The sequence below is a fragment of the Mustelus asterias genome, chromosome 15 (assembly GCF_964213995.1).
Source record: "Mustelus asterias chromosome 15, sMusAst1.hap1.1, whole genome shotgun sequence".
NCBI classification, from domain to species: domain Eukaryota; kingdom Metazoa; phylum Chordata; class Chondrichthyes; order Carcharhiniformes; family Triakidae; genus Mustelus; species Mustelus asterias.
Genome location: NC_135815.1, coordinates 39,707,262 through 39,731,037, shown reverse-complemented (window position 1 = coordinate 39,731,037; position 23,776 = coordinate 39,707,262). Strand labels below are relative to the sequence as shown.

The following is a 23,776-nucleotide window of genomic DNA, read 5'->3' as shown; positions in this document are numbered from 1 at the left end:
CTTATTTATCTTTCATTTAACATATCTTGCATTCTTCCAGTTCCCTACCTTCGTGGAGCAGAGTAAAGGGGCTGGATTTTACCCCTTTGGTGATGGGCTGAATGGTGTGAGAGCTAATAAAATAGCAGGGAAATGCATTAGGAGGAAGGCTGACATCTCCGTGGGCTATTAACAATGGTGGGAACTTCAGTGTCACAGCAACACACAATATAATTAAGTGCCCATTACAGGCAACTTCTCACCCCTACTGGCATTTTCCCAATGTCAGGAGGCGAGCCGCCCACACGGGGAGAGCACCAGATAAATCTAGGCAGCTTCCAGCAGGTTCTCTGGTGTGCTGCGACGGATCTCCTTTATGACTGCTCGATGGCCAAGGAGGGGCCACTCAGTGGCAACACTGCCCCCAATGAAGGGGGTACCCAGCTGCCCCCTCCTTCCCCCACCCCACACTCCCCAATCGTTGGTGCATACCTGCCTGGCCCCATCTTGGTTAAATAAAACTTACCTTGTCTTTGACGGTGCTTCTGCAGCGAGCTGCCTTCCTGCTGTAGCAATAGCCACTCTATAGGTGGCGCTGCTGAGGCTGCTGAGCTGTCAGAATGCCAATTGGCCACAAATTGATCCGTCACAACCCCCAATTGGACAGCGCTCCTGGCAACGGCCTCTCAATTGGCTCCTGCTTTTGGTCCCAGCAGTGGGGCTACTCACTTTTGCATAAAATTCAGCCCATATAGAATCACAGAAAGGTTACAATGCAGAAGCAGGCCATTCGGCCTGCTGTGCCAATGATGGCTCTCTGCAATAGCAAGTCAGCTAGTCCCAGGCCTCTCTGCCCTTTCCCCATAGGATTGCACATCAAGCTAGCAGTCTGATAAATTAAATCTGCCTGGTGTCTTTGTATACTATTCATAGCCCAAGCTAAATTTGCTTACCTCTATCTAGGCTGTCAGTGCCTCCATCCTATAATATTTAAGTCCCACATCTCATTTCGCTGCTGTACACAGAATGAGTGGTTGCAGTGATAACACATACAGCACTTAGTAAAAAGCAATGTCTTATTTTTATTTTCGTTCTGCTCTTTTAGAATTCTAACCTCATTCTTAGTGGTCGTGGCTTTCACATTGATTTGGTTAAAAGCTTTTATCAGACCAGACTGCAGGTTCCTCAAAGTGAAAAAGGTGGTAACAGGTGAAAGATGATTCCCAGGATTCTGTGTGCCTTTTTGTTTATGGAAAATAATACTTCACATCAAGGTTCAGAAGGATAATTGAAGTGCTGCAGGTCAACTGACAATAGTATTCACTTATCAAATTAAATACTTCAGTTATAAATTTTACGTCTACACTATTTACCATGGGGGTATTTCCAAAATATTGATGCGTGTTTTCATTAGTCTGATTTAGGCAGAGAGACAACCTCAGCTGTAAACGCGTCCCTTTCCTGCCTCCTCAGATCTGCCACGGACACCAATAAATAGAGAGGTTTTTCCAGTGAGAATTGTTTTAGCTAATTACATTGCAGCAACATGCCACAAATCAAAAATGGATGACGCAAGTAAATCCCAAAAAAATCATCAACTGCGTTACGTTGTGCTGGTTTCCTAAGAGTATTTCCAGTAGGCAGGTGAGGTGGGTAATTGGATAGGTAGGTGAGGTGATAGGTGGGTGAAATAGGTAAGAAGGTAGGTGAGTGAGGCGATGGTGAAGTAGGCAGTCAGGTCAGGGTAGTCAGGTCAGGTTGGAGGGTAGTTGGGTCCGGTCAGAGTGGCAACTGAGTAAGGGATATAGTTGGATTGGGTTGGGGTGTTTGGGGTTCGGGGGCTATGTTAGGGAGTAGTTGGGTCTGGTCAGGGGAGGGATGGTCGGGTGGGGGGGTGGTCAGGGGTTTAGTCAGGTGGTCAGATGTGGAGTTACCGTGGTGTTTGACTAAGTTTTAATCTGTCTAACAATTCCTGGGTAACTACCCAGGTAAATACTATGGAACTGTTCAAAGTCTCCCACTCCAGCTCTGAGCCGGAGACATTGTGGAGGGTCCCAGGAAGAAGAGGAATTTTCCACTGGCAATTGAAACTTCCCGGGCAATTCCCACGTGGGTCCGCGATAGAGAGACAGGATGACTTGGCCAAATGAAATAGTTGACTAACATGCACCGAAATTACCAAGCAGATTCTCCTTTAACAAATAGGAACCTAGCTGGCTAAAGAGGCCAACCATTCAGTCCTATATTTATATGAGTCGCAGTGCTGAGGCTATACTGCAAGTCACAGGTCTTGTTAACAACTTTTTGGGACTTAATGGGCCTAGTGCACAAGTGATGTGCAGATCTTTACAGCTCCTGATGCTTCCTTATAATTGTGTTATGAATAATGTGATATGAGAGAACATGAAGAATACTTGGGCCCTTTCTCCTTTGTACCTCCTACACATTTGCCCTCATTCCTGATCCATTAAAATACAAGTAGATAGTAAATGCATGTTGGAATATGCTTGCAGAATATTTACACACTGCATTCATAATAAAGCACATCACATTACACGACACACTACATAAATGAAATTACCCTCTGGTAACAATCCAATCTCTAGCCCAATTTATTTGAATTGTTTTCTCTGACTCCCTGTGTGGAATACTAACACCCACAATTAGTCTCCCTAATCCTATCCTTGCCGCAGTAGTCAATTTAAGGAACAGCAATGGAAGCAGACCTTATATTCTGCCATTGCACCAGAACTCTGCCTCAATATCAACTTTCTAATTGTATCCTCCCTTCCCTCAAGGTTCTTAGTCAAAGGGGGCAATCTTACGAAAAAAATTCTTAGTGCTGAAGGAGCACGAAAATGGGAGAGAATCGTGCCCATTTTTTGGGAAGAGAGAAAAAATCAAATTGTATGCCACTTAGAGTACAAAATGTGGCAAGGTATGATTCTCGCCAGTAGGGGGAGTGGACGGAGTCCATTCACACCAGGAAGCCGGCTGCTGACTGCTAGAGGGTGCTATTGCGCATTCACATGATCTCCCAATGCATTATGCACAAGAGTACATAGTGATTTGGGAGATTGTCACCCCCCCTCCCCCCCACTCCCCTGGTCTTCGCTTCCCCATCAGGGGATTATGCCGCAAATTTAAGGCTGGTAAGATCGCGAGAGGCAAGAAACCGGGCTCGAACCTGGTTTTTTGCCTGTTGTGATTTTACTGGCTCGTGACGAGCCGGTAAGATTGCCCCCAAAGTGTATTTCAGTCCAAGTTCTCAACTCAGCTTGAGAATCCTTCCTACTTCATCCCTATTGTCTCCTAGAGTTTCTATGCTGGAGTATATAGGTTTGAAATTACTTTCATATCACTCTTTTAATGTAGTCAAACATCCCAAGGCACAGGAGAGTTATCTAATAGAACCTGACATTGGGTCATAGAAGGAGCTATTGGGAAAGGAGACAAAATTGTGATATAAGGGGTAGGTTTTAGGAATCATCTAAAAGGAGGAGATGTATGTGGAGGGATGAATCATAGAATCTGACAGTACAGAAGGAGGCCATTTGGCCCACCACCCCTGCATCGATCACAACCCCACCCAGGCCCTATCCCCATAACCCCATGTATTTACCCTGCTATTCCCCTGACACTAAGGGGCATTTTGGCATGGCCAATCAACCTGACCACACATCTTTGGACTGAGCGAGGAAACCGGAGCACCCAGAGGAAACCCACACAGACATGGGAAGAATATGCAGACTCCGCACAGATAGTAACCCAGGCCGGGAATCGAACCCGGGTCCCTGGCGCTGTGAGGCAGCAATGCTAACCACTGTGCCACTGTGCCACCCATGAAGAGTAGGGCTCAGGCAGCTGCAGGCATAGCTATCAATGGTGAGACAATGAAAATTGGAGAAGCACAATATATCAGATTTGCTGGAACACTGAGACCTTGGAGGGTTGTGTGGCCAGAGGAGGTTATGGAGAGAAGTGAACCAGGTATGAACCAGGCAAGTGAAATTCCAGCCAGCTAGATGATAGAGGACAGGTGTTGGAGGTGGGTTGTGTGGTCCATTATGTCAAAGGCTGCTTGAGTTGAGAAGGATAAAGAAGGGTGGGAGGCACGGTAGCACAGTGGTTAGCACTGCTGCTTCACAGCTTCAGGGACCTGGGTTCGATTCCCGGCTTGGGTCACTGTCTGTGTGGAGTTTGCACATTCTCCTCGTGTCTGCGTGGGTTTCCTCCGGGTGCTCCGGTTTCCTCCCACAGTCCAAAGATGTGCGGGTTAGGTTGATTGGCCATGCTAAAATTGCCCCTTAGTGTCCTGAGATGCGTAGGTTAGAGGGATTAGTGGGTAAATGTATAGGGACATGGGGGTAGGGCCTGGGTGGGATTGTGGTCAGTGCAGACTCGATGGGCCCAATGGCCTCTTTCTGCACTGTAGGGTTTCTGTGATTTTCTGTGATTGGTTACCATGTTGATAGTCCTATTGGATATTGACAGGTGCTGTTCAGCACTGTGACAGGGTTTGTAATTCTACAAAGGGGAAAAGATGTCGGGCAGAATTCTCCCATTTTGAGACTAAGTGCAGCTCCGGTGGTGCCTGTCCCGCTGGCTAGAATGGCGGGATCTCATGCTGGATTCAGATGCATAGATACCTTTCCCTTCATCTCTCCTGGTGGGCCAGCAGCTGATTTGTCCACCTGCCCTCAGCTGACGTTTTCAAAAGTCCTGGCACCATATTCAAACACCAGTCCAGCACACTCCTATCTGGCCCACCTGTCTCCACCAGACCCTCCAACTGCTCTGGATCCCAGAGGCAATAGGCTAGCAGCCTTAAGAAGAAAGCAGTACCAGCTTTCAGTGCCAGGGTCCTTGAAGTCCTTATTTGGGGAGTGTGGGACTACTGGCATGTTTGCTACCCCAGGTACAACTGGAAGAAGCACATCGACCTCACTTCTCTGGCCTGAGAGGCCATTGACCAGGAGGTCAGCAGGGCTATCACCTGCTATCCAGTGCAGGAAGCGGATGATTGATCTCATGCAGTCCGCCAGGGTAAATCCTCCCTCAGCTCCCTCCACTATCAAACTCTCAGCATGGCATCATGTATTCAGATGGTTACTATAATCACGGTACACACATCCATTAGCGGGGGTGGGGGGGGGGGGGGGGTGCATATCAACAGATGAGAGATCCAGGCGAGGGAAGTGGTAACCTGAGGAGAAGTTTCACTGTGTGGGCAAACAAAAGGGAAGGGAACTTCAGGGGCATTTAAACAGATGATCTCAATCATAGAAGTGTATAAGCTCCTCACATTTGTTGGAGGTGAGGGTGGTCTACGCAGGGCTGAGGGGTTGAAGAAGACAGTTTGTAGCAGGGAAGATAAATCAGGAGTTATCTTTGTTTTCTAGGATGATCCTGAATAGTGAGGAGTTTTGGCAGAGCAGGACAATATCTGATAGTGCTTGATGTGGTTTAGACAGATCTGGCAATGTTAAACCCGGCGGCTACCATAAATATTTAAATCTGTGCGCTTTAGGCTTAAGCGGGGGCGGGGGGGGGGGGGGGGGGGGGGGGAGGAGTAGATAGGACCCATGCGGGGATTCAGACAGGAAAGAGAGAGACAGTAACAGTTTTAGTGGTGACACAGAAAACACATGAAATATAGCAAAAAGAAAAAGAGAAAAGGATGAGCAGAAGAGATGAAATTGCAGATAACTTTCTGAAGACTCATTGCTGTCTTCAGATCAGCACATCAGACCAGAGGGCAGGCTGTCTGCGTCTGCCACTTTCACATAAAACTCAAAGATGACAGTACATCAATCAACCTGCTGACTGAGTGAAATGATTGTCATTTGTTGGCTTCTAATAATTTAGATACATTCAATTCTTCTTGAACAATGTTTTCTCAAAAATCAATTATTTCATTTTCTGAACAGTTTTTGAAACCATTGTTACAAGTGTCAAAACGTGCTTACATTATTCCAGATTCGACCCAAGGTGGATTCCTGTGTTCAAGTGCCTGTCATCTCTCTGAGTGATGCTTTCCAGTTTGAAATAGGCATTGATCAACCTTCAAAACGATTTATTCCTGAGGCACTCACTGCTTTGTTTTTGGAAGGTTATTTTCTGGCATTGTTTTTAAACTAGCCGCACTTTTATTTTTGCATTATATTTACTCCATTAGATTTTTCATTTGCAATTCAGGGCTTTTTGCACGTGGCTCCAAGCACACCAATCAAATCAGCTCAGCTCAGATCATACTGTTTTACACTGGCAGTCCATTGGCACTCTTGGATTTTGGAAGAGCTATGGGAATATGAGTAAAAGAAAAGTTTATTTATTAGTCACCAGTAGGCTTACATTCACACCGCAATGAAGTTACTGTGAAAATCCCCTAGTCGCCACACTCCGATGCCTGTTCGGGTACACTGTGGGAGAATTTAGCACGGCCAATCTACCTAACCCGCACATTTTTGGACTGTGGGTGGAAACCGGAGCATCCGGAGGAAACCCACGCAGACACGGGAAGAATGTGCAAACTCCACACTGACAGTGACCCAAGCTGGGAATCAAACCCGGGTCCCTGGCGCTGTGAGGCAGCAGTGCTAACCACTGTGCCACGGTGCCACCCAACAAAGGTAGATTTGCTTGTATTGTAGAGATTTAGGACAGAATTTTTCCAGCCCTCAGCCTATGCTGTTATTATCTTTGAGTGGGCTATGGGCGGGTGTAGCAGGAAAATACAAGTGAGCTGCATTGGGATGGTGTCCCGATGAATTCCAACCGCTTGGAAAGTTTTTTCCCCAGGCAGGGGTAGGAATGTGCATCAGCTCCCTGCACTACATAACGAAGGCACCAATTAGGAGCAAATATCTGGCCTCGACAACATTTTATCATTGGTGGAGATGTGGAGGCTACCAACTGAATGGAGATGTACTCCCTGTGGCATTCTTGGGGGCAACTGATACTGGATACTCCGTCCCCAAAGAGGAGCCATGGGCATCAGAACCCTGAGGGTTGATTCCATGTTGATATGCCCTATAGAATCATAGAATACCTACAGTGCAGAAGGAGAACATTTGGCCCATCGAGCCTGCACCCTGGCCCTATCCCCGGAACCCCACATATCCACCCTACTAATCCCCTTGACATCCCCCTAACACTAAGGTCAATCAACCTAAGCCACACATTTTTGGACAGTGGGAGGAAACCGGAACACATGGAGGAAACCCGCGCAGACACAGGGAGAACGTGCAAACTACACACAATCACCCAAACTGGGAATTGAACCCAGGTCCCTGGTGCTGTGAGGCAGCAATGCTAACCACTGTGCCATCGTGCCGCCCTCACCATCCCTGGCCTGTCTCAGCAGTACCTACCTTTCCCAGTGGGGTGTTGAGGTTCCAATGCTTCAGATTCTCTGATAGTGCTGGCAGCAGCAGCAACCCACCTGCCATCTTTAATTGGAGGGTCAGTGAGAGGTGGTCAGTGAAGAATCTGTCTTTGGGTATTCCACCAGCAACTGGATGTGGGGACCCTCATTGGGTCTCCTACACTTGGGCCCTATCGTCAATCAGCCTGGGAACTAGATTCTCTGCCTCAGGCAGATGAACTTGACAGTGTCGACCATCATTACAGCAGAAGTCACCCAACGTCTCTCTGACGTGGTGGAAGCTCAGTCATGCAAGCATAGCTTACTCTCAGGCAAGCCTAGCCAGCCAGCCCATTTTCTGTCCCCCATGCTGAGTTGGTGCAGACCGAAGTTGGGCCTTTGGTTGCTCAAGGTCATCCTGCAAGTCCATCTGCAGCTCCCCCAGCTGAAAGTCAGCAGCCTTCCACCAGCCAATCTGTAACCACCAGAGCAGCATTGTGTAGGAGCATTAGGATGGGCAAAAACACATGGAATACAGGCACTAAGGGAATGCACAGGATGGTTAGTTAAGTTTTGGAGAGAATATGTAGTGAATAAAGTTGGTTTTAACACTTGTTTTGTTTTGTTATTTATTTCAGCATTGTGGCCAAGAGGGTACTGTGATGGTCAATAACAAAAGGATTGTGAGTTGTGGAACAGCTGGCAAAAGTGGAGTTGGGACTGGGTTCACTGGTACTGTAGTCGGATGAATCGATCATGAACACCCAGCCTCCCTCCAAGTCTCGTGTTTCTCCGAGTGCCCTTAAGAGAGGCCCTGATGAAGAGTCATCCAGACCTGAAACGTTTAGCTCTGTTTCTCTCTTCACAGATGATGTCAGACCTGCTGGGATTTTCCAGCATTTTCTGCTTCTGTTTCAGATCCCAGCATCTGCAGTAATTTGCTTTTATCTTAAGAGAGGGTTTGTTCTTCTTCATCCCCTGCCCACCAGCTGCTGGAACACTCCTACAGGCAAGAATACAAGAGCGCTGAGCTAAAATTGCACAAATTAATGATCTTGCCAAATTGAGCAGACGGAGGCCAGTGGTTAGGGAAAAACAAGGCTGCAGAGAAGACACTTTTTACTTGCATTACAGGGAATTAGCTCTGTTTGTTTGACAGTTTGCTGAGAAAACTAATTTCTCATGTCTAGATTATCTGCAGTCTAATGGACTTGATTGGATTGGCTTAGTTCTTGCCAGGACACATTCTTTACAAGTCCCTTAATTATTATCTACAAGATAACGTCTGGAGTGAAATCACAAGAATTCCTGGTGCTCCAGGCATAACATTTCATAGTTATGCCAGGAAATGCAGATCTAGTGAAGCTGCAACTTGCAAATCTTGATCCTTGCAAAGATTGTGTAATATGTCTTCACACAGAAATTCACCAGCTGGAATACAGAGTTACCATCAATATTCAGCAATGACTTGAATTTATATAGTTTGTTTTAATTGTCAAACATCCCAAGGCGCTTCCAAGGAGTATTCTCAAACACAATTCAACACCAAACTACACAAGAAGAACTATAGCAGGTGGCTGAAAACTTGACCAGAGATAGGTTTCAAGGATTATTTTAAAAGGAGGAAAGAGAGTTTGATATATGGAGGAAATTCTAGAGGTATAGCCTTGGCAACTGAAGGCAAAGCTACCAAATGTAGAATGATTCAACTCAGATGCACGATAGACCAGAATTAGAGAAACACAGATCACACACATTTTTAAAAATTCATTTGTGTGACATGGGTGTCGCTGGCTGGTCAGCATTTATTGCCCATCCCTCGTCATCCTTGAACTGTGTGGCTTGCTCGGCCACTTAAGAGGGCAGTTGAGAGTCAACCACATTGCTGTGGGGCTGAAGTCACAGGTAGGCCAGACCAGGTAAGGACGGCAGATTTCCTTACCTAAAGGACATTAGTGAACTATGTGGAAACTGATTTGTTTTTGGACAATGTCACCAAGGGGTAGCATGTAGATGAAAAACAGGAGCGGGGCAGGATAGTCCTTAATAGACATCAGAGATACTGGTGCAGAAGAGGAAAGAAGAAATGACTTGAATTTATAAAGCGTCTTTTCTGTACACAGGATATCTTAAAACACTTTATGGCCAATTAAGTAGCTTTTGAAGTATCCTCATTGTCTTAATGTAGGAAACACGGCAGCCAATTTACACACAGCAAGATCCCACAAACAGCAATCTCTAATGGCTAGATAACCTTTATTTGTGATATTAATTGAGGAATAAATATTGCTCAGAACACCGAGGATATCTCCCTTGCTCTTTGAAATAGTGTCATCGATTTTTTTTTACATACATCTGAGAGGGTAGACAGGGCCCTGGGTTAATGTCACCACTATTGCACTGGAGTGTCAGCCTTCATTTTTGTGCTCAAGTCCTGAAATGGCACTTGAGTCCATACCTTCGGAATTATAAGGGAGTGTGTTACCAACCCAGCTACAGCTGACACAACAGAAACCATTGAACATAAGAACTAGGAGCAGGAGTAGGCCATCTGGCCCCTCAAGCCTGCTCCGCCATTCAATAAGGTCATGGCTGATCTTTCCATGGACTCAGCTCCACTTACCCGCCCACTCACCATAACCCTTAATTCCTTTACTGTTCAAAAATCTATCTACCCTAGCCTTAAAAACATTCAATGAAGTAGCCTCGACTGCTTCACTGGGCAGGGAATTACACAGGTTCACAACCCTTTGAAGGAAGAAGTTCCTCCTCAATTCAGTCCTAAATCTGCTCCCCCTTATTTTGAGGCCATGTCCCCTAGTTTTAGTTTCACCCACCAGTGGAAACAACCTCCCTGCTTCTATTTGACCTGTTCCCTTCATCATTTTATATTGCAGGTGTTTTTTTGGTTATGGCTGGATAGATATAAGAATGGAACAAAGGCAAGAGCTGTTCCATCCAGCTGGATGATGAGGAGGAGGAGTTAGAGGAAGATGCCATTGTTAACCTTTTCAAAGGCTTCCGTCAGGTTGAGAAGGATATGGAGGGATTGTTTGCCTTTGTCACGGTCACATAGGATGGATTTGATTTGTGACTTTGATAAGAGTCATTTTGGTACTGTGCCAATAACTTGATGGAAGGAGTTAGATCCGTGGTGGATTTACAGTTAGTGGGGCCCTATGCTCAGCTTCATTTATGTCCCCCCCACCACCCCGCAAACCCCCACTCATCCTGGGCACCCACTTCCCTGTGACCAGAAGGCCGAAACCAAGAAAATACGCAATGAGTTCATATAATAGGGTGGTTACATACGCAACTATGTGAACCGTTCTGAAATGCCCAGATCAGAATGCCACATGCTTCCTCACAGCACTGAAACGACAGCAGCCTTTTCACCAAGTTATTTTTACTTATTCATCTCAAGACTATGTCGCACATCCTGGCAAATGTTCCTGTTTCAAGTGCACAAAATTGAACTGAAAGGTTTTTCTGACTGGCTTTGGCACTTTTCAGTTAAAAGTCATGTTATGTTTCATTTCCTCGACATTTGCGATCAGCTGTCCATACAGATGACAAATTCTGCATATAATAATCTGACAGTATAGATACATCTTTAATTTTTACCAATTCTTGATATTACTCCTGAATCAAATCTTCACGGAATAGTCTCCCATTGTCTCTTCATTTCCATTTCCATTGCTTTGAAGACAATTGAATCACTTCTCTCACCATCCTGGCGCCAGGTAAATCCAGAGAGATTGGAGCTGATTTCCTCTCAGATATTTTCCGTCATTTGAGATTTTTTGTTTAACCCATAGCTAATCTCTTTTTGCTCAGTCATCCATGCCGGCAGGTTTATTATATTCACCTTGACCAAACCTTCTGCCAAAACGTAACTATCAAAATCATTATTACTTTTGTTGCCAAGGAATGAGTGAGGGTATCCTTGTTCAATTCAATTCTGCTAGAGCCATTAACTAGCCACACTATGCTGCTTCACAGCACCAGGGACCCGGGTTCGATTCCCGGCTTGAATCACTGTCTGTACGGAGTCTGCGCGTTCTCCCCATGTCTGCGTGGGTTTCCTATGGGTGCTCTGGTTTCCTCCCACGGTCCAAAAGACGTGCTGGTGAGGTGCATTGAGCATGATAAATTCTCCCTCAGTGTGCCCGAACAGGCACCGGAGTGTGGCGACTAGGGGATTTTCACAGTAACTTCGTTGCAGTGTTAATGTAAGCCTACTTGTGCCACTAATAAATAAACTTTAACGTCAAAACAATCCTTGTCTGTTCAGTGGGAATTTTTGTGTTCAATTTCAAAATGAAATCTATTCTCTGGAATTTGTCGTAATTTTAAAAGCCACTGACAGCACTTGATACAATCTTGCCCTCCCAGTTGGGTAATAGAAACCCTCACAGTTTCTTATCCTTTTGTCACAAGAGTTAGAAAATATTATTCAAGGCACATTTATCCTAGTTTATTCTACATTATAAAATGCCACTATGCATTCCCACGTGTGCTATTGCAAATTAAATAACATGAGGTGTCAACAAGGAGGCTACTTTAATCACAAAGTGATCTATTTGGACAACAACCAGGTAAAACCATATACAGACATAGCAACTACAATACAGGTCTTTACTCCTTGGCTCCCAAGTTCACACTGAGAGTCCGCTTGCTCCCCAGACCCACGCGCTTTGTTGCCTTGACCCGCTTCCAAGCAATAGGCCCTGAGCGGGTCACGTGATCCACGAACAAACGCCCCTTCAAAGGGTCACACTACCACATTAGGAATAACTGATTTGAGAACGCAACTGAGGTTAAGGTATTCTATTTTCAGTAGCAATGTTCATTTCTCTTCTCCCCTCTCCCTCAAAGGAGCATGAAGAGGGGAAATATTCATAATAGGTGGGATGAGAACTCAAGGACAGAATGGAATTTGAGCAGAGTTTTTAATGAGGAAAGTAACATAGAAACATAGAAGATAGGAGCAGGAGGAGGCAATTTGTCCCTTCGAGCCTGCTTCGCCATTCATTACGATCATGGCTGATCATCCAACTCAATAAGCTAATCCTGCTTTTTCTCAATAATCTTTGATCCCATTTGCCCCAAGTGCTATATCCAGCCACCTCTTGAATGCATTCAATGTTTTGGCGTCAACTACTTCCTGTGGTAATGAATTCCACAAGCTCACCACTCTTTGGGTGAAGAAATGTCTCCTTATCTCCGTCCTAAATGGTCTACCCATAATCCTCAGACTGTGACCCCTGGTTCTGGACAACCCCCACCATCGGGAACATCCTCCCTGCATCTATCCTGACCAGACATGTTAGAATTTGATAAGTCTCTATGAAATCTTCTCTCATTCGTCTGAATTCCAACTAAAACAATCCTAACCAAGTCAATCTCTCCTCATACATCAGTCCCACCATCCCCGGAATCAGCCTGGTAAACCTTTGCTGCACTCCCTCGAGAGCAAGAACATCCTTCCTCAGAAAAGGAGATCAAAACTGCACATAATATGCTAGGTGTGGCCTCACAAAGGCCTTGTATAATTGCAACAACACATCCCTGCTCCTGTACTTGAAACCTCTCGCAATGAAGGCCAACATGCCATTTGCCTTCTTTACCGCCTGCTGCACCTGCATGCTTACCTTCAGTGATTGGTGCGCAAGAACACCCAGGTCCCGCTGCACACTCCCCTCTCCCAATTTACAGCCATTCAGGTAGTAATCTGCCTCCAAAGTGAATAACCTCACATTTATCCAGATCTGCCATTGATAAGCCCATTCACCCAACCTGTCCAGATCATTCTGAAGGATCTCTGCATCCTCATCACAGTTCACCCTCCCACCCAACTTGGCAACTTTGAGATGTTACAGTTTGTTCCCTCATCCAAATCATTAATATATATTATGAATTGCTGGGGTGCCAGCACCGATCCCTGTGGCACCCCACTAGTTAGTGCCTGCCAATTTGAAAAGCACCCATTAATTCCTATTCTTTGTTTCCTCTCTGCCAACCAGTTTTCTATCCATCTAAGTACACTTCCTCCAAATCCATGTTCTTTAATCTTGCACGATAATCTCTTGTGCGGGACTTTTAGGTTTCCTTTGTTTCAATTGCTTTTACACTAATTCCAAGATCCAGCCACTGATTTCCATAGTTATTTCAACTCATGTTACACAGGCTGTAGTAAAATCTCACAAACCTGAAAATCGCTTCAGATATTTTTCTGGCAGCTCAGCCTTCTTCTTAGCTCTGTCTCTCTTTACTGTTCTGGTATATTTAACCTCAGACTTCTTGGAAAATTCTCTTCATTTGTCTAGTTTCCTTAACCAGATGCTCTTCAGATCTCTGCACTTGTTTTCTTAACCACTACTCGATGGTATGGCTTTTTTTCTCACAAAGCTGAGAGAGATGTTCCCTCTCTAGCCTTCTAAACCAGCTGCTTCTTTCTAGTAGCAGAGCTGTGAGGGCTGCCTTCCCTCTCACTGCCAAATCTCTTTTTCTCCAACTGCCCACCAATTCAGATAAAACTAAAACTTAAAAGCTTCTCTAACTTACAAGGCCCCAGTTGCTAAGTAACATGCTCATGCCTTTTATTTATTCTTCAAGCTGTAGCCTTCTCTAAGCACAATAGAAACACAGTTGGAATTTAACCAATCCCCACACATATAAACACCTTTGTCCAGTATGAATTTAACTATAGGTTGTAATCTTCTAGGCACAGAAACATTAAATTAAACATATTTAAAACTGTACCTTATTTCTAATGTTTACCAATACATATATAAATCCCTCAAAACTACCTTTGTTTTCCTAACAAGATATAATGGGTTAGATGCAGTTGAATTCACAGAATGTGTAAGAACAGTACAGGACAGACAGAGGTGGAGATCCATGGCAATCAACTTTCAGGGGAGAAAATAACACCAACTGTGATGTTAGTGTACCTTTAAGAAAGGTTTTAGTTTTAAATCATGATTTCTGCAGCTCTCACAGCTTGAGTGTTTTCTTAGCTCACAGCCCTAGCTGATCTCAGTGCTGCTGGGTTGGTTACCAGTTGTCATTTTATTGCTCCTTAAGTGGCTTGGATGAGAGTTGTTTGTTTTACTTTGGGATTTTTAAAATAACTTTGCATTGTTCGGAGAGAAGAAAAACTGGGGGTTGGCAGGTCAGGTGACAGTTCTTTCATTTTCAGTTTGGAGCTACAGTTTTAGTTTTAGAAGGGACAGAAGATAAACAGAAGTGTTTTCCCTCTCTCCCTATTGTTTTGGAAATTCTGCTGGTTATCTGAAAGAAAGGTCTTACCTTCTGCAGTAAAAACTCTGCAGTTGCTGGCTTGACCAGAGATTCTCTCCCTGGGGTTCTGAGAAGCTGTTTTGACTTCAACTTGTTTTGAGTGAATCCAGAGGACTGCAGACTTCAACCAAATGACTCAATTTCCAGTAACACGTGAGCATTAGTGTTTGCTGTATTGAACTTGTTTAAAGGGCATTGTCTGTGGAAGGTTTTGGTTTTGATTGGAACATCTTAGATATATTCATTAAGGATTATACATTATAGTTCTTTTGTTTCTGGTTTGTAATTGATAAAGGTTCTTGCTAATTTTCTTACTATACATGTTGACTATATTCTTAAATAAATTTTGTTTGACAAAAGCTCCTTAATGTGTCATTTGAATCATACCTAAAATGAAGCCTATCATGCTTATCCTAGCCAAATTCAAGATTCAAAACTTATGATTTAGGATCCATACAACACTTTGGCGTTTCTGACCTGAACCATAACACAACAAATGAACAAAAGATCAAATTGGTCAATATATCTGACTTTTTTGCATATACCTTTCGATTTGATTTGATTTGATTTATTATTGTCACACGTATTAGTGTACAGTGAAAAGTATTGTTTCTTGTGCACTACATAGATAAAGCATACTGTTCATAAAGAAGAAAATGAGAGAGTGCAAAATGTAATGTTACAGTCATAGCTAGGGTGTAGAGAAAGATCAACTTAATGAAAAGTAGGTCCATTCAAAAGTCTAATGGCAGCAGGGAAGAAGCTGTTCTTGAGTCGGTTGGCACGTGACCTCAGATTTTTTTATCTTTTTCCCGATGGAAGAAGGTGGAAGAGAGAATGTCTGGGGTGCATGGGGTCCTTAATTATGCTGGCTGCTTTGTCTAGGCAGCGAGAAGTGTAGACAGAGTCAATGGATGGGAGGCTGGTTTGCATGATGGATTGGGCTATATTCATGACCTTTTGTAGTTTCTTGCAGTCTCGGGAAGAGCAGGAGCCATACCAAGCTGTGATACAACCAGAAAGAATGCTTTCTATGGTGCATCTGTGAAGGTTGGTGAGAGTCGTAGCTCCTTAGTCTTCTGGGAAAATAGAGGCGTTGGTGGGCTTTATTAACTATAGTGTTGGCATGGAGGGACCAGGACAGGTTGTTGGTGATCTGGACACCTAAAAACTTGAAGCTTTTGACCATTTCTACTTCGTCCCAGTTGATGTAGACAGGGGCATGTTCTCCACTATGCTTCCTGATGTCGATGACAATCTCTTTCATTTTGTTGACATTGTGGAGAGATTATTGTCGTTGCACAAGTTCTCTATCTCATATACCTTCAGCTATACCTTGATGTAGTGCCACCTAACACATTCAAAAGAAATACTGAATCTTGCTTTGTATTTATGAGTTTTCTTAATTCTTGGCCACACCAGCAGATGGGGCATCCCACCACAGAGAAAACCACACATTTCATTTGCATCGGTTGTAGTTAGCAAACACACCTCTGTTGAAATCGAAGTAGTAAATTAACTTTTAATTCCACTGTATTCCACAGTTCTCAGCCCATTCGTCAATAAGACAAAATCGACACACTCACAGGGTGCTAGTGTGACCACATTGATTAAACAAAGAGTAAAATCTGATGCTCAATATATTTGCAACAGCTTGTGGCCCTATTTGTGGAGCAATTTTATTCCAGAAATAGATTTTGTGTGTTGGTGTAAATGTGATTTATTCTTAAAACAGTGATTCTTAAATGGATTTGTAAACAAAGACACTCCAACTAATTAAACTATAAATTAACTCATGATATCTGTGTGAACTTGTATTTTTGCACCCTGTCTTCAAGCTTAAGTAACTCACCTCTCTTGAATTGGATTGAGCTTACTTGGACCTGCCACTAGCCGTAACAACTGAAGGTCTATCTGGTGATCTTCTTGCTGCTCTCAGAGTTCCATCATGCGCACTCCACTCCAAGGTGAGACAGCAAGTCCAAACTACACTGCACTGCACATGTGACGGCCATTCTCTGCTCCTGCCTCCCATCAAGTCAACCATTTCCAATCGCTCATTCCCATACTACCCGACTATTCTGCAATCCCCTGCATTATTTCCGATGCAGGCAGCATGTCAATTAATATGATTGCAACATGCGCCCAGCGTTAACCGCACTGTTGAGCTTCAAGCATGAATCGGCAGTCCAAAATTATAGCAGGCCGAGACAAGTTAGAGCCAACCTGCACTGAAAATTGGAGGTGCATTGAGGCTGAAGCAGGTACTGGTAGTCATTCCACTATTCTTCTGATCTTAGAAATGGTACAACATGGGAGAAAGTGGACTCCATGGTTTTCTGAGGCTGTACTGAAGGCCGTTGTCGCAGAGATGCAGAGGAGGAGAGATGCACTCTTTCCACAGGGGGGGGGGGCAGGAGGCTGACCAGAATTCAGTGGGGCTTGATAGCCATGGCAGTTAATGGCATGAGTCACACCCCAATGACCTGGATGCAGCATTGCAAAAAGGTTCAATGAATGAATCTTCATCAAATGACATATCTCAACAATTATATCACGAGCCTCCTAATCTGCTCGAAGCACCACACTCCCAACATTTATTTACCAACAAGCTTTATCAATCAGGGCTCATATCTAACATTCATAGTTTCACCTCACTCTCACACATTTAGCACTGCTGCAAGCCTCAGACTACCATTTCACAGTTTCCACACACTGCCGGCTGGAGAATCACGACAGCAACATTATTCAAACACATTGCACCACACTTGCTGACACACCTTCCTTTCTCTTGCAAGAAAAGATAATGCATGATTGGAGAAAGCAGGTGTAAACCGGCAGAGAACTGCATGGCTGCACATCCTTCCCTGGAGCTTTATGTTGATAGAGGGAAATCCAGGGATCAAAATGAATTGGACTAAAAATTAAAAAGAATGTTTATCCTACCAATAGGCTTTGAAATTGTTATTTTTAAACCAAACTGTCAATAGCAAAGTCCTCATTCAGGACTTATTATTTTCCGTTTTGCAAAGCTGCCTTTAAATATTACCGTGCAACTGCTTATTAACCGGAAGCATTTTGAGATCATATAACCTTGTACTTGGAGATTAACATTGTGGGTTACATTCTTGCCTGATGCTGAATGTTTGCATAATCTTAAACCATCCAACTCCAGATATTCATGAGATCTGTACAGCTATGAACATAAAATAAACTGGCAGGGTTTTATGATCTATGTTCAGATGACGACTAGGCAGCAGGGATCTACATTTTGATACACACATACACTCCGGTCTGCACACATGTAGAAGGGAGCAACCTCAGAGGACTGGTTGGGTAGTTGTGGATGCTAAAATTTGTCAGCTGGCATTTAGATGTGGGAAAACCCCCCACAAATAGTGACTGTCAGTATCAAACTCAGGCAGCTGGCATGTATGCTCATGTCATAGGCATGTATCATAACACTGTGCTTGTGTTTCAGCAAGCATGGACTGGTTTACCTCACTAAGATGATGTTTGCTTCTATTGATGTGTGCTTGAAAAACATTTTCCAGGATCCTGTAAAAGATGTGGAGAACAAATTCAGTAGAATGAATTCACTTTTTAATGATAATGTATTTTCTTTATGTATCAAGAATATTAAGATGATTCTAAATTCAAAATACCGTAGATGCTGAAAATCTGAAATAAAAACTAAAAGTGCCGGAAAAACTCAGCTGGTCTGGAGATAGAGAAATAGAGGGTGGGATTTTCTCACCGCGCTCGCCCAAAAGCCGGAAAATCCCGCCCGAGATCTACGGACGTTTGCATGATCCGTGTCCTGCCCACTATGATTTCCATGGCGGGCGGGATGAGAAAATTCTGCCCAGATTTTACATTTTGAGTCCAATGTGATTTCTTCGGCGTTCGGAAGAAGTCTTATTGGACTCGAAACGTTAACTCTGTATCTCTCTCTCTCCACACATGCTGCCAGATCTGCCGAGTTTTTCCAGCAATTTCTGTTTTTATTATTGAGATAATTTTGGTTGTATAAAGACGGACGTTCTGTATATACAGCTGTCTCAGAGCTCAGTGGGCAAATTCATAGCTTTGTATAGTACTGAGAAAGTCAGGTTCCAAGTTCAATCTCTGGTCTACACTACGTTAGCTGGGTATTAAAAGGAGTACTACAACTGGACTTGGCCAGAGTTTCCATTCTTAATTATTTACAGTAAAGGATACATGTGTGGATGTTTGATGAACACTGGATTGTGCACGACTCTGGTAATATCAATGGTAATACTCATCGGGGCAATTAGAATTCGGGCCACTTCAGAGTTCAGGCATCACTAAAGTCTCCACTTAAGTGTCAATTTGTCCACTCACTCTATTGAAACATATAAATATCTGTTGAAGATAGTATTGGGTACAGCAGTGTTGATCCTCATTGGGTAATATATAGCCCATCGACACTGAACATCAAGGCTTACAGATAAAGGATGGTCACTTGGTGAAGTACTGAAGGAGCTTGAGTGTATATCGAACCATAGCCTATACTCCCATACAAGTAAATCAACAGAAAGAAAAATTGGATTGGGTGTTTGAACCAATATCACACATTTCACTTCATCATCAAAACTCAACATTACCATGAACACAGAAATACTCATTTTAACGGGAACAGGCAGGATTTTAGAATCACACGGTTATTTTATGATTTTTGATGCCAGCAGGGTACTTTGCCCAGGGCTACACAATCGTTAGATGTTGGGTATGTGCTGTGCGCACCCAAAGTCGCCATATTTGCTCTTGACGGGGTACACTCTGTAGCTTCAATATGAAAATGAACCCTCTGGAACGTATTTACAATTAATAAATACATTCATAAATTGTAACTAGTCAGTGAAATGTTCTATTTACTTTAACTTACTTGTTGGAATGGTAACCTCTGATCAATATATCATCTGTTACTTCTTTGAGAAACTGTAAATATTTCAGTTCATTTTCCCTGAACAGGAACATAATATAAAATGGCATTATTATCACTCTTCACAAAAATTGATCAGATTGATAAAACATTAATTAGCCCTATTTATCATAGAATCCCTGCGGTGCAGAAGGAGGCCATTCGGCCCATCTAGTCTGCACTGACTCTCTGACAGAGCATGTCTGTAACCCCATGTATTTACCTCACCAATCCCTCTAGCCTACACATCCTGGAACACTAAGAGGCAGTTTAGCATGGCCAATCCACCTAACCTGCACATCTTTGGACTGTGGGAGGAAACCGGAGCACCCGAAGAAAACCCATGCAGACATGGGGAGAAAGTGCAAACTCCACATGTAGAGTCACCAAGGCTGGAATCGAACCTGGGTCCCTGGCGCTGTGAGGCAGCAGCGCTAATCACTGTGCCACCACGCTGCCATTTAGAGGACTGCATTCAGTTCTGGGCTTTGCATCTCAGGGAGCATACATTGGCCGTGGAGGGGTTCCAGTGTACTTTAACCAGGGTGATACCAATGCTAAAACAGGTACATTATGAGGACAGGTTGCATGGACTACATGTGTGTTTTCCTTGTCTAGAGAAGATTGGGGTGAGCTAATTGAGGTACCATGGATCCCAGCATATAAATTGACCTGGTGTATAAGTCGATCCCAGTTTTATGGACCCAAGAGTTGTGTCTTTGCATATACACAGCGTATAAGGTAACCCCCTCTTTTCAGCCCGGCATGCTATACCTGTAGTCAGTCTCAATTTTTCACCCCAAAAATGCAAACTAGGCACAAACAGACAATGTTGGCTGTGTTGTCAAGATACCTGGGAGTTTAAGACACACCCAAACAGAGCAGACCCCGCTTGGCAAATGACAAGAGAATTGAGTCTTTCAACAAAATGAATGAAGTAGGGAGCTGGTTTCAAGCAACAAGTTGTAACATTTTCTAACTCATCAAATAACTGCTGAAGTGAGGGAATTCAGTGCTAGTGAAAAATCACCTGCGAGAACAGGAGGAGAAGGAATTTACCCTGAAGAAGAGGCCCAAGATGAAAGGCACCATCAGAACAGGGACGAGCCACTTAATCTTGAGAAGCATGTATTGGAATGGGTCCTTAGAAATGGTCAGAATGGTTTCACCATCACCAGAAATACAATGCATATAGCTGGGCCAAAACCAAACACTGAGTCCAGCAAAGATTTCAGAGCAACAGCTAGTTGGTGAAGCTGCTTTATGGAACAAAAATGTCTAGTGTGGCAGCATAAGACCAAGATCGCTCAGGGTCTACCAGAGGGTCTTGGTTGAAATTTTCTGGCCCTGGTGCAGTGACTCCTGTCACGGTGGATATAGCGAGTAAGCCAAACGTCCACTGACTTTGGTGGAACTGGAAAATCCCATTGGTAGGCGGGGCTGGAAAATCTCACCCCTCGATGCCAAAATCACCGTTTCCAGTGATTCATCATAAGACAGAGGCAAAACACAAGTATCCATTACACGCCAGATTGGCAACATGGGTGAAATGTTCATGGAATTTAACATGCCATGCAATTAAATTGCAGAGTAGAAAGTTTCCAAAACCGTTCTACTGAAACCACAGACAAGACAAGATTCACGGGTGATACTCGCCTGCAAATGGCTAACGGACCAGAATTAAAGGCTATGATAATTTTCAATTGCAAAGCCATGTCAGAAGTCAAGTTCCCTGCATGAGTTTTTGTATATGCCCTTGACAATGGTTGGACGGAGGAGGATTGAGTGAAGTTGGGGATTGATAATGTGTTGGATATGTGTACCGGTGGCCTACATAAAGAACGCAGTTTATTAGTATGGGACGTGTTCGGATCCCATATAACTGATGGGATCAGAGGCACCGGCAAAGAAATAAAAATGCCCACATTGCAGTTATACCAGGGGATCTAATGTCCATAGCTCAACATTCAGATGGGTGCCTCAACAAAACATTCAAGGATCGTGTTGACATCGAATGGAATAGGCGGATGGTTGATGGTGAATATCCTTCATGAAGAATGGAAATATGTGTGCTGCCCCACTTGTTGTTTTGTGTGGTTTTGTCATCAAATTGTGGGATCTTATTCGTGCACATTCATTAGATTGTTCAAAAAATGCAGAGTATCCAATTCAGTGATGGAGAGAAAGATGATTTGTTGTGGAGGGATGGTTCTGAAATTAAAAGTGGCACAGCTGATCCACAGTGGGATCCTTAAAATGATCCATGACCTAACTGACTCAGATGTAATTTGATGAACTCTTTGGATGTTGAAGGTTATGAATTTGAAGGTTTTTAAATGCTTCCATTGTGGTTCAAAGTATCTATGTATAAATAATTAATGCAATAAACTGTGCCACATTAATTCAAAATGAATGATCAGTGTTAAGGTTTTCTTCACATCTTGAAATGGTGACCACCCACACCCACCTCAGCAGGATTTACATTTTATGCTCATCACATTAGTCGACCATCGTTTTTGGAATGATTTTGGAATGAGGCTTCAAAGGATGACTTATAAGCCAACATCTGCAGTGTTTAAAATTATGAATGGTGTTAATAGGGTAAGATAGAAAGAAATAATTTCCCCTGGTAGGAGATGCAAAGCAAGGGGGCAAACCCTTAAAATTAGCATTTGACCAGTCAAGGGTGATATCAGGAAAGCTTTTTCTCACACGAGAAGGTGGTCCCAGGAAGTCTGGAACTCTCTCCTGTAATAGATTGCTGAGGTCAAACCAATTGAAAATATTAAAACTGAAATTGATAGATTTGTTAGGCAAAGCGATTAAGGATTACGGCACCAAAGTAGGTAGATGGAGATGGGCACAGATCAGCCATGATATAACTGAATTGCAGGCAGACTTGAGGATTAAGTAGCTTACGGAGCAGGAACAGGCTTGAAGGGCAAAATGGCCTCCTCCTTCTGTGCTTCTATGTTTCTGTTCCTATGTTTGTCAGTCATTTACTATGGTAATCTGGAAAAACTGATTCTGATAACAGCTATCTCTATTTGCAACACAATGTAATATTCACAATTATTAAATACAACTACTGATATTGCATTATTTGAATGCTTAAATATTTGTATGTGTAAAATATGAAGTGTATGGCAGTTCCAAAACTTTGTCCAAAGAGTTATGCATTTTCATTTAACATTCTGCTCTCTGTTGTAGTTGGAACAAAATAAGGTTGACCTTTCACATTCTTTGCGCTGTCCATCTCACAGGGCACCATCATCAATAAACCGGTTAACTAACCACCTTTTCATCTCTTTATAAAGTCATATGATGGAAAGATCAAGAGCAGTTGGTGGACTCAATGTGGAGGCAGGGAAAGTGCTAAAGGGAAGTGAAACAGTAAAATAAGTGAGTCAAGGCAGGATCACTCTGAGGAGCAAATGAGAAGTCCTGGTCCACCTATGATGATAAACCTGCATAGGAAGAAGTCTAGCCTGTGATGGTTTTATGATGGTGATCTCTTTTCAAATGCTGTCTTGTGTGTCTACACCTAAGACAGAAGTGTAGAGGCTGGTTCATCAATCGAGTACTTCTCGTGGTTCTCATAGGGAGCACAGGTTGAGAAATCATGCGGCTGCAGTGCCTGATTTTTTTTTACCCACTATTATAAATAGACAGAAAGTCAGGCACTCGAGGTTTATGATTACCTGACAAGTGCCTCTTTCCTCTGAGTACCATTCTACACTGAAAATATCCAGCGTGGAAATCAGCAGTACAATTTACTAGTTAAACTCATTTACAGATTTTAAATTAAGTAATGTGTGCTCAAACTTCAGCTTAACCACAACAAAAGATATTATTTATTAAATACTTGAATGAAAATGCCCAAACTGGAATTTATTTTGTTTAATACTGAACTTACCTAATTATGTCTAGGTACATGAATCATACATTACCTTGCCATTAACTTCGATTTCACTGTACTGGATCTGCACACTTTTCTGGTCAATGTTCCAGGATTCTGCTCCTATATTTTCAACAAAGAAAGCAGGAATAAATCTAACCAACTTTAAAAATCCAAACACTTTTACACTGCAGAAAATTGGTGCCCGTTTGAGTGAGCAGTTTGGAAGCAGGCTAAAGGTTTGGTTAAAATGATTGGTAGTTGTCTGTTTTAGTTTGTGGAC

The 23,776-nt window shown here is 43.3% G+C and overlaps 1 protein-coding gene across 1 annotated transcript in view; it reads right to left on the bottom strand.

Moving 5' to 3' along the window:
• LOC144504807 (spermatogenesis-associated protein 7 homolog) overlaps positions 1-23,776 on the bottom strand; it is a 92,600-nt gene that overhangs the window by 50,628 nt on the left and 18,196 nt on the right. Inside the window, exons 4-6 of the mRNA XM_078230552.1 lie at positions 23,546-23,616; positions 19,560-19,637; positions 18,151-18,208 (exon numbers count right to left, since the gene is read on the bottom strand). Of these exons, the coding sequence (XP_078086678.1) occupies positions 18,151-18,208; positions 19,560-19,637; positions 23,546-23,616 (207 nt within the window). The remainder of the gene's footprint in view (positions 1-18,150; positions 18,209-19,559; positions 19,638-23,545; positions 23,617-23,776) is intronic.